The sequence below is a fragment of the Ornithodoros turicata genome, chromosome 1, assembly GCF_037126465.1.
Source record: "Ornithodoros turicata isolate Travis chromosome 1, ASM3712646v1, whole genome shotgun sequence".
NCBI lineage: Eukaryota > Metazoa > Arthropoda > Arachnida > Ixodida > Argasidae > Ornithodoros > Ornithodoros turicata.
In genome coordinates, this window is record NC_088201.1 from 62,478,483 (window position 1) to 62,489,897 (window position 11,415).

General features: G+C 43.9%; 2 protein-coding genes across 5 annotated transcripts in view; one reads left to right on the forward strand and one right to left on the reverse strand.

The window, feature by feature from the left end:
• The window catches only part of LOC135378301 (calcium-transporting ATPase type 2C member 1-like), a 36,093-nt gene extending 34,426 nt beyond the window's left edge, over positions 1 to 1,667 (reverse strand). Inside the window, exon 1 of one of the 3 annotated variants that reach the window (XM_064611297.1) lies at positions 1,599 to 1,667. In XM_064611297.1, coding sequence (XP_064467367.1) covers positions 1,599 to 1,652 — 54 coding nt within the window. In that variant the 5' untranslated portion in view covers positions 1,653 to 1,667. Of the gene's footprint in view, positions 1 to 414; positions 620 to 1,016; positions 1,353 to 1,598 lie in introns of those variants that run through there. The other 2 variants (XM_064611296.1, XM_064611295.1) reach the window with 2 other exon arrangements.
• LOC135378302 (kelch-like protein 18) lies at positions 1,378 to 10,724 on the forward strand. Of its 2 annotated transcripts, none has more exons than XM_064611298.1 (9): positions 1,378 to 1,528; positions 1,659 to 1,789; positions 1,872 to 2,012; positions 2,798 to 2,996; positions 3,239 to 3,536; positions 4,941 to 5,163; positions 6,920 to 7,024; positions 7,343 to 7,454; positions 9,764 to 10,724. In XM_064611298.1, the coding sequence occupies exons 1-9, from the start codon at positions 1,418 to 1,420 to the stop codon at positions 10,142 to 10,144; spliced, it is 1,701 nt and encodes a 566-aa protein (XP_064467368.1). In that variant the 5' UTR covers positions 1,378 to 1,417; the 3' UTR covers positions 10,145 to 10,724. The 2 variants fall into 2 exon arrangements, with proteins under 2 accessions (XP_064467368.1, XP_064467369.1); XM_064611299.1 differs by having other exon boundaries at positions 1,438 to 1,528; positions 1,624 to 1,789.
• Positions 10,725 to 11,415: the final 691 nt, after the last annotated feature.

Genomic DNA, 11,415 nt, shown 5'->3' on the forward strand with positions numbered 1-11,415 from the left:
GCAATCAGGGATGAACCTGTCTTCAACTGTATACACCTCCCACCCTCCTGATGTCTGTTAGCGTGTCCTAACTCTTTAAGAAAATAGAATCGAAACAATTTGGGACAAACCCGGACCGGTCCTTTTAGTGGGCTCTGCACACGATCTAACCGCCTCGAAAACCCAGACCACTTGTACCCGCGCTGCTGCTAGGCCGAAATAACAGTTTCATGCAGCGGTGACGTCAAATTGAATACCATGAACTTTGCGTCGATGAAGTAGAGCACACCGGCAGCGAATAACCTATAAAGCGCCAGTGGAGTCTACAAAAAGCATCCGCCGACGTGCAGGTTATTGATTCGGTGGCCTGAAACAGTGCTATCGACCCGACACACTAACTTAACTCAGTTGAGCTCCGTGATACGCTGTACTTACATCGTGATTGATTTCGAGCGATTCACCAATACTTTGCGAACAACCCTCAGACCATGCAGTCGATACTCTATTCCGCTTACGGAACGACGCCTCGGAGAAAGGACGACGCAGGGCCTCGGTCATAATGCAATTTTTCGGGAAAATCCCCTCCAAAGGCACGAATAAACAGCACAGCAGCTGAGCAATCGTGCCTTCGGAGTAACCAATTTATTACGAAAAAGACGAAAATTACAATCGCGAGCTGCTATCACCAACAGAGCCACGTGTAGAGCCACCGAGTGCCGTGTGTGGCCGTATGTCACAGTTACATAAAGTTGAGAGCATTTCAATATAAGTGAGCCCTTTTTACGCATCGCAGTGAGACATTAAGTGTTTAGCCTCCGAAACCACACACAGGCAATCACTTATTAATTAGATACAGAAGCGGACGAACGACTTGATGCATCGATCGCACCTATTTTAAGGAGTTGTTGCCACAGTAAGGTTGCTGTGCGATTCACAAGTCATACACAGTTAGTTTGTTCATTGCCTGGCAACAGATGCGTACTTTTACAAGTACTTGACAGGTAATACTAAAGAAACATGGAGTAACCTTTGCTCACCGTAAAGGTGTCGACGGACTCCTTCTCGCAAGGACTATGCACGTCCGAGGGAAGTTTCTTATACAGACCCGCTCGCATCACGGCAAAAAGACGCCCCCTCCAAGCCGGCTATTACACTTGGCTAAACACGAATCATGAGCTGCGTTGTATAGAAACGTTAACTGCTAGATGAGGTCTCTGATGAAGTTCAAAACATTGCAGCAACATGGCGAATCTTTTCCGACTTCGCTCAGGGAGTAGCTCCCCCGAACCTTCGCATTTTCACTGCAGCTATGCAGCGGGAGAGCACGATGAAATGCGATAAAAAACACAACACAGCACCGGAAGTACACAAACCAAAACCGGATGTGGCGAGCATGGCAACCGCCAGATGGGGACACGAACCAGCTTTGTTTACAAATATGGCGACGGAGGATTGCTATTTATTTTCACAGAGCGATCTGCCAACGTCAAGTTTTGGGCTTATAGAAGAAATAAGACGACAGGGAAAGCTATGTGACATCACACTTAAGGTATACAATATGCTGAAGACAATAAACTGTGTGTTCGCTCAGGAGCGCCGATATTCTACTCAAAACTCACCATTTTGTTCCATCTGTATTTGCAGTGCACGATTGCAATATCTTCTCTGTCCATCTCTAGGTTGATGATGAAATTTTCACGGCTCACCGCATTGTTCTTGCATCGACAATTCCATATTTTTATGCCATGTTCACTCACGACATGATGGAAAGCAAACAGAAAGAGATCACCATCCGAGGAATTGAATCTTCGTGAGTACGCGCAGTGAAACCGAAATCACTTACAGGCAGTCGTAGCCGGTGCACTTAAATGTTATTCACTTTCTGTACGTAGGGCACTGGAGGTGTTGATAAACTTTGCGTACAGCGGCAAGGTGAATATAACAACATCGAACGTGCAATCATTGTTGGTTGGAGCGTCATTTTTGCAGTTGACGAAAGTTAGGGAAGCGTGTTCAGAATTTTTAATGAGAAGGTAAATATTTTTTGTTTGTGTTTCCAGTGTGATTGTTGTGTGCGAGAATAGCTGTGGTCACATGATTCCACCGTGCAGAGAGACGTAAAAAAAATAAATAAAATAAAATAAAACAGAGAGAGACACCTGTGTGCTTGTTACCTGTTTTACTGTGAGGAATTCTTGACTTTTATGTCAGTAAGTATCTGTTTTGTTTGTGCATGACTAAACTTATAAATGTGATATCTGTCAGATGTGCTATGGATCAATAGACCTCTCCCTGTTTGCAAACAAATGACGTCATAGTGTTCGACAGCGCCACCAGTTTGGTAGAGTTGAACTATACTCGAAGCTAGGGGCGAACAAGGTCGCACCCGAAAGCCACGACCTTGAGGGGATTACGTTGGTTTCCGAAAGGACGTGACCTTCAGTCCTACATTTTTTTCAATAGGAGGCAGCGAACTAGTGCCCATTCGTGGAACCCAGCCCTCCCCTTCCGATTTGTTTCGGTTTCAGTCTGTCTACCAACGTCATGATGACGTTTCTCGGGTAGAGCTTTATTATGTTCTGTGGCTGGGTGTAAGTCACCATTCTTGCTAGAGAACATACAGAACATGCTCATTAAAAGGTGCACGACATACAACATGTCTGCTGCAACTGGGTGGGATATGCCGCATCACGGACTCGCCTGACAGCGTTGTCCTTCCCGTCCCACCGAAGCGAACATGCTTTGTGAGACACATTTTACAGTGAAAATTCAAACTGTACCATGTTTTATTTATTTTTTTTCCAATTCCACATTGCAGGCTTCACCCAAACAATGTACTGGGAGTACGAAGTTTTGCAGACACCCTTGGATGTTCTGCTTTGGTGGATGCAGCGAACAAGTTTATCCAGAAACATTTTCTTGAAGTCTCACACTCTGAGGAGTTCCTGTCCCTACCTCTCTATGAAGCAGCAGAGATCATCAGTTGGGATCAACTTTATGTAACCTCGGAGGAGCAGGTGTGTCATGGATCCTAGTGAACACGTTGCCAATGCGGCAGACATAAAGAACCATTTGGGGATTTAAGCGAAGGAAATGTTTTTGCGCTATTTGGGGCATATCTTTAAATCTTCGTAATCGATTTTTTTTTTGCACAAACTGTTGTACTGTAGCACAGCTTTCCTAATTGATTCAGAATTTTTGACACCGCAAACATTCTATGAACAGATCTTACAAAAACTGCAAATTTTTATCTTCGCAGGTATTTGAAGCAGTGATGCTATGGGTACAAAAAGACTTAGACAATCGTGGCCCTCTATTACCGGAGCTCTTGTCCCATGTTCGGCTGCCTCTTCTCAGTCCGCAGTTCCTAGCCGATCGTGTTGCCAGAGAGCCCATGGTTCGCACCTCCCATCGCTGCAGAGATCTTCTCGACGAGGCACGTGATTATTTACTCATGCCTGAGCGCCGACCATTGCTTCAAGGGTTCCGCACCAGGCCTCGATGTTGTCCTGAGGTTGTAGGGCATATTTACGCTGTCGGGGGACTTACAAAGGCTGGTGAGTGCTCTTTCTTTCCGATGGATTCATGAACTACTTCAGCAGGATGCTACAGGATGCTTTCTAAAAGTGGTAACTCTTTTTCTCTTCTTTGTCGGAAAGGGAGAAAAAGATAAAGATGACAAATTATGTGCATGAAATGTCACATCATTTGAAGGTGAAGGTGAACTATAGGGTGGATATATTGCTCAATAAAGGACTAAAACTAGCATTCCTGATGAATGAAATTAAGGCCAGAATTAGTGCCTCAGTTCAAGGATGATTGCTCAAAGACTACATTGAATTGTACCAAGAACCTTCCATCACAGTCTTAGCTATAAGTCCCACATAAAAGGAGGGGTGAGTATGCTGCCATGGGATTCAAACACCACCTGACAAATTTTCTTAGAAGACTAATAATCAAAGCATTATCATCCACATTAAGCAACTGACCATTCTGCCACTCTGCAAAAATTTGAATTTTTAGTCAGGTCTTCAACAGGCCTGTGGAAATTACTGTAAAGAAATAATTGCATTATAGTTATAACTACATGCTCATAAAAGTAATTGAATTGCAATTATGAAATCATTACTGTAACTTAATTATAATTACAGTTATACTCTGTAAACTAATTGTGTTATCCCAAGTTACATTTCTTTCAGTATTTTGTTGTTACATTATTTCTCTTCCCTGAGAAACACTAATATGGAAATATTAGTTGGAAGGACAAATGAAAGAACTAGTGGAGTATAGCTTGAAACCTGTCCTTGGCAGAAACATATGAACATGCCTGAACTAAGGCTGCATAAGCATCACAGAAACTTGGTGAACGCTTTAAAAATGCAGCTGTAAAATGGCAAAAAAGGGCAATTTCACGTGCAAGTAATTCCAAAAGTAACTCGAAGTGCATTACAAATTACCTACAAAGTAATAAAGTTGCAGTTACAATTACATAACATCGAAAGTGATCATGGAAGTAATCAATTACGGTAATTTGGTTGCTTGTAATTAATTACTTTACAGGTCCGGTCTTTAACTGCTCCTTCGATGGAATATAATGTAATACTCGCACATATCAAATTGTTGCTTCGCGGTGCTAACATGGAATAGAAAAAAACCTATCAAATTACTGTGTATTCACACAAGCAACATCGCCAAGGAATATTCTAGTGGAAGAATAGGGGAAAAGTGCTTATGGTGCGGAAGTTCCGGTGCGTCTTACGTTGAGCATTCGCACGGTGCTGGGATATTGGGAATGGCGCACTACGCATATCGCAGACGGCATCAATGACACTGTCGTCTGCTAAGAAATATCTTCTGCTTCTGCTGGTGTATTCTCGGGAATGGCGCTCGTGTGAATACACGGTTAGTCTCATATTCTGCAGTGTAGCTTTCTATGAATCGTTATAATGCACCATTTGCAGGGGATTCTCAGAGCACCGTAGAGGTTTACGACCCGAAGCTAGGTTATTGGCAAGTGGCTGAAGCAATGTCCATGACCCGAAGCCGAGTCGGGGTTGCTGTTTTACGCAACAAGCTCTACGCCATTGGGGGCTACAATGGCTCTGAAAGGCTTAGCACAGTTGAAGTGTTCACTCCTGAAACAAGACTGTGGAGCCGTGTTGCATCTATGAACTGCAAGCGGAGGTTTGTGTGTGCTTGGATGACGTATTCCACAATGGAGTTGCCACATGCCATTCATTCAAATGGAGGAAGAAATATTGCCATCATATGGCAACTTATTCATACCTCTTCCCTTGTTTTGTCTTAATTACCATAATTTTAATCATACTTTTGTCATGCAATATATATTTAGGGTCTGACTTTTTCGGGTTAAATGCCTTTCCCGGATTTGGTTGGGGGTGGGTGATTGGATGCTATTTTAAAACCTGTGACTGGTGAAATCAGGTGCTACTGATACATTCGGGTGTTATCAGGTTATTATTTTTTATTTCTGTCCAGCAAGCCGCCCGCAGTCAATGCGTGTATACTATTAGTCAAACATGCACACATTGCAATTTATAGTGACATCGTTACATGTTGTTACATCAGGTGTGATTTGCATAGCATACTGTTGCACTGAAATATTATTTACATCAGACACGCCTGCAAATTGCCACCAAATAGTGCAAATAATACGCGACACAATAACGTGATATGTTGTTAGGATTCGGGCAGAAATCGGGTTTAACCCGAATTAGTCCCAAACTGATTCGGGAGGGAATAATCAGGCGGAATCAGGTTTAACCCGGAAAAGTCAGACCCTACACATATTTAGACGAATTTGTGGTAATTCAAACAAAAATCTGTGGTCCCTTTGAGTTTCAATTAATGAGTGCCTACTCCATATGTTCTGTGTTCATTCTCCATATCTGTTCCGTTCAGTACTTGATTCGAAGTCAATTGCTTGCTTTTTATGGGCTTGTAGAGTACAATCAACAGAGTCCAGCATGAAACGGGGGCAACGTACTGCATTACCCTGCATTTTTTGGTGTGTCGTGTTGTTCAAGCGACACAACTTTATGGGTTGCAGACCCTTGAGCTTTACCTAGCATATTTTTCAGCAACATCAGGGGGTAAATATCGGGTTATATTTTGCTTCAATAATTGGGGTGTAATCTGGTTGAACTGAACCTGATTCAACCCAATTCTGAATTGACTCGGATTGAATCGGGTGTAAATCTTTCGTTTACTCGGCATAACACACACGACACACCAGTAGACACAAAATATCAATATTTAGTCCATGCATCTAACAGGCAGCAGGGTCTCTGATTCGACACTTTGTATGATCATATTTATGTATTTACAACAATTTCCAAAGTTCTGTGTTAGTTGTGATCACTTTGGATTTTGGATCCCCCTGGTCCCGCAAATTTCAGGGTAATATCGTGTTAAACCCTGTTCATGCTGATTTGAATTGGGGGAGCGGGGGGGTAAATGTCGGGTGTAACCGAGTACTGTAACCTGTTAAAGGTTGTGCATATACAGGAAGCATGCCATCATTAGCGTAGCCAGAAAAATATTTCGGGAGGGGTTCTATGGGAAACACATGGCAGTGGATTGCATCCTCCCTTTGCCTCTTCCAATGCATTACCAAATGTATGATTTTCAGGGGGTCTGAACCCTTGAAAGTCCCTTCTGGCTATGCCACTGCATGCCATAAAATGGCTTTGCTAAATGTCAGCTAATATGGGGAAATATGGTACATACACAGTATTTAATATGAACTACGGAAGTTCTGTGCCTAATTTCATTGCACATGTGACAGCATTCATCTACATGATTCTGTGCACTGTACATCAACTCAGATTGAAAATGATGATTGTTCATCACACTTCCTCACGACATGATGTGTTTTTCTGAGACACACATTTGCTTTCTTTCTTTTTCACTGTTATAGTGCTGTTGGTGCTGCTGTACTCTTTGGAAAGTTATATGTCTGCGGTGGGTATGACGGCGTGTCATCTCTCAACACAGTCGAATGTTACGATCCGGAGAAAAACGAGTAAGTCGTCATTGGGTACGGTTTTCAGGATTGGTGCACTGTTTGAGCCCTTGTTGTGTGGCCTTCATTTCTCAGCCGTTGTTCTTTTGTGCGCTATTCACCCTTTTGCCAATAAATGAGCCCCGCCTAAAAGTGGGCCGATACTAGGGTGAGCGTTCTTATTACAGCACAACCCGGAGCCAGGGACAAAGAAGGGACACAGACTCTTGCCCCTGACTTCAGGTTGCGACATAATGATAATGCTCAGATGCTAACAACTACCCCATGTTTCAGTCCTAGTCCAATACTACGGTCGCTCATGAGACGCCCGCATTTCAGGTGGGCCATGGTGACGAGCATGTCTAAGCACCGAAGCGCTGCTGGTGTGGTCGCTTTTGATGGGCACATTTATGCTCTTGGAGGCCACGATGGGCTTTCTATCTTTGGATCTGTGAGTATAGCTGTAGATAAAACGGCAAAAATGCGGGCGAGCAGGTGGCTACGGACTTCATTAATAAAAAACAAACAAACAGAGATCATAGGTGGAGAGGGCCCGGGCACAACGCTCCCCACCCCTTTTTTAATCCAGTGTTTGGGCAGGGGGCCGGGGATTCTGTGTTGTGACGTCGTGATGCAAATTTTTACAGCATCTTCATGTTCACTCGCATGAAATATGCGGTTCTTAAGGTATATCCCTCGAAACGTTCATCTTGAATGTCAGCTGGGTAGACTTGTTGGAGGGGGCCTGGCACCTCATTGAGAAAGTTCCGGGGGGGCTTGGCCCCCTTTCCCGCAGTCGGCACCTATGCCAGAGATTGGGCAAAACTGGATGGACAAAATAAAATCTTGAACACAGCTGAAGCTTTATTCAATCGTTTATATACTTGAGGAGGAGGGAAGGGGACAGGAATGGCTTTCACTTGCCCAGTGTGTACAAGAGACGGTCTTCTAATACAGTTCCCAGACTTCCGCTTTCTCCCTAAATAGCCATTTGAGGTCGTCCGTCTCTTTTCCAAGGATGGTGGCCACTTGGGGACACACTGGAAATCTGTGGTTCTGGGAACTCTATTAGCAGTCTTTCTCTTGTATACGCTGTGCAAGTGAAAGCCATTCTGTCCCCTTCCCTCCTCCTTGAGTATATAAATGTTTGAATAAAAGTTCACCTGTGTTTGAGATTTTGTTGTGCCCTTCCAGTTTTCCCCAGTCTTGGTTGTTTCAATTATGGAGGTACTGTAGCCATGCCAGAGAATTTTAAAGTACACATCCTGAGATGCATACAGCCCTTAACACCTTTCCTGTACCATTAGAACACTTGTCAGTTTGTTTTCTGTAGGTAACGTCTTTGCATCTGTCCAATACAACATGGGGCTCTGTGTCATTCACCACTCTGTGTATCATTCACGTACAACAATTGAAGCGAATATGCATAGGCGAGCTGGTTAAGGCTATAGAAAAACCAAGGTGCACGACACAGAACTGCTTCTGAAATGTTGTGGTGTATCCTAGAGCCCTGCATGAGCCCCCGACCCAGCCCGCGGGTCGGGCTGGGCATGTCATTGGCTGTGTGCTCCGGGCCGGCCCCTTGCCGACAGACGCCAACACCGCGGGCCGGGCAGCATAAAAACACGAAGGTCCGGGTCAGGGCCGGGCCATTTTTCGATGCACCCGGGTTGGGTCGGGCCCAGAAAAGTCGGCCCGTGCAGGGCTCTAGTGTATCCTTCTTGTTGCCATGACTTGAGATATTTCTGCTTGAGTCCCATGTGTGCAGTTCATACTCTTTGGTATCGCCCCATACCTTCACACACACTCTGGGCTTGCAAATCTGTCAATAGAAAACAGGCACCACTGAATGTTCTAAGCCGTAAGGCTACTTTACAAGTGTGAGAATATGAGAGAAATTGAATTGGAGAACAATTTCAGTTTGAACGAGAATGAGAACAAGAACGAGAAGTGAGACTTAACAACAATCCAAACTTCAGTTACACACTACTACTTCAGTTACATACAGTAGCTAGGCTTGGCCCTAAAGTGGAGCAAACGTACATTGGCTGATCGTAGGAAGATTTACAATTAAAGCCGCTAGCTTTCTGTGGTGAGAAATTAACATTTCCGCAAAGTGGGATTTATATATCCGGAGGATTCCGCGTGCAAGAGAAAACAAGCAAAAAAGTGTTGCAGCATTATCCCAAGTTTGCTTAACGACTCATCCTGCACGCTTTTCCAGCCTTTCCTAACTTTTCAGTACACAAAGAAAATTAGACCCAACTCTGACAATTTCTCTCCGGGCGTTCCTGTCATTAAATTTTCTTTTGTCACGGCACGTTCAGCCATGTAAGTGTCAGCGGTAGCAGTTGCGTTACACATTGCAGTCGCGACTGATCTGGTTTAACCCACGAAAATGTCGCAGATTGGTTGAAATCCTTGCGTAGTTCTGTGATATATCGAATATTCCGCGAAAAACACACAATTCTGAGGGAAACAGCAGGTTCCGCGTGTCCAGTAGACGTGTCCGCAGACGTGTCCAATTCCGCAAAATTTTGCAGTATCGCGGATTCGCGGAAAGCTAGGGGCTTTGCTTATAATTATTGTCGTGCTGATCACATCGGAACAACGGGGTGGTGCTTTTTGTTGCAGACGTTTTACTGCAGCATATGATTTTATTACATGCCCAATACTGATCTTTAAAGAAAATATTTTATTTTCTTATTTTCATATAGCAATTACTTTTCCCGTAATATCTTTTCCCATTTGTTTTTACAGGTGGAACATTATGATGCCCAAACAGGCCAGTGGAGCCCAGTGCCATCCATGCTGACACGTCGCTGTCGGCTTGGTGCAGCAGTTCTTGGTGGAAAAATCTATGTGTGTGGTGGCTACGATGGAGCAACGTTCCTTCAAACGGCAGAAGTGTATGACCCCGGTGCTCAGCGTTGGCAGTTCATCGCCCCTATGAACGTGATGCGATCCCGCGTTGCCCTGGTTGCCAACTGTGGCCGCCTCTTTGCGGTCGGTGGTTATGACGGAGTGTCCAACTTGAGTACTGTTGAGGTCTATGATCCTGACACAAACTGCTGGGCACCGGTGGCCTCTATGTGTGCGCACGAGGGTGGTGTCGGTGTTGGTGTTCTGCCTTCTCCCTGAATGAGTGGATGCGGTGAGCAACCCCGGAATAATATCTGTGCTCCTGTATTTGAAGACGGTGAGTTAGAATCATAGAATATTGCCCAACTTGCCTTGGTCTAGCAAGAGCAGACCAAATGTTGACCATACCACACTGCAGTACAGTGCGAGTTGTGGTGGCTGCACCGCAAATTATTGTGATGTGTGGAAATATGCAAACTGCTGTTGTGAAGTATTTGCTGTGGAAATTGTGCCTCTGTGTTCACCTCTTTAGCTATAATCTGCTTCAAAACTAAAAACGTTAGCAAAACATTCAGCTCGGCATAATGAAACTGGCGCAACACAAACAGAGACCAAGGAGCAAGGAGTACTCCATACAAGTGCTCAGTGTGGAGAATATAAAAAGAGAATGGTGCCCAAATAATTTTTTCCTCTGTCCTTGTCTGTGTTTGCTCTGGTTTCATCATGAATGTTAACAATGATGTGTGGAATTGTATCCACCTGTGTTCAAATAGCACCATTTTTTAGAACTCGTACGAGAGGAAGAGCTACGCTCGCATCCACTGTTCACGTTAGAAATTAAATATAACAACAAACAGCAGTGATGGCATACATGTGATATGTGTAGATGATATCAAGAACAGTAATGATTCAGCCATTTCTTTCTTCTTTTTTTTTTCATACCTCATTACAGAGCAGTATTACTTTTCACTATTGTTATGTTGATGTCATCTTCTAGAGTACTTTATTCTCCTACGATTTTATCGGCAAGTTTTGCATGAGCATTTTCTTTGGAGTTCCTCTTTGTTGTCATTTCCTTAGCTATCACAGGGAAGAATAGAAAAGGAAATGCGTTGTCTGTATGGCTCTAATTTATGCACAAAGGCATTGGCAGACCACACCTTTCACTGATGTCTTGAGTGGCCTGTAAAGCAATGGTGTGTATGTACATGAACAGTCAAATTTGTTTTAACAAACATACAACCTGTGACCTCCAGATGTGGAGGAAATCTGTGACTAATCAAGTTAACAGAGTTTGTTCTGTCAAAATAGGGATGACATTGCAATGTTCAGCCTTACTGTCAAGCTGCATGCCACAGCTTGCGCTGTAAAGAAAAGTCTGAGTCTCCCGATAACTGTTAGCCACTGAGTGCCTGAGAAGAAAAGAGATGGCAAAATGGGGGAAGATGAAGCGGAGGATGAGGAGAGAACACTCTATTGTGTCCTTTTAATACTAAAAGCATCCAACTCAACAGTAGGTATATTTGTTTCCTTTGAGGCGACATGGCCAA

Excerpts from the sequence above, each read along its gene's own strand:
- LOC135378302 (XM_064611298.1), top strand. The coding sequence starts at position 1,418 with ATGGCGACGGAGGATTGCTATTTATTTTCACAGAGCGATCTGCCAACG. Across the intron at positions 2,013-2,797 it reads TCAGAATTTTTAATGAGAAG|GCTTCACCCAAACAATGTAC; the intron begins GTAAATATTTTT and ends TCCACATTGCAG. Across the intron at positions 2,997-3,238 it reads ATGTAACCTCGGAGGAGCAG|GTATTTGAAGCAGTGATGCT; the intron begins GTGTGTCATGGA and ends TTATCTTCGCAG.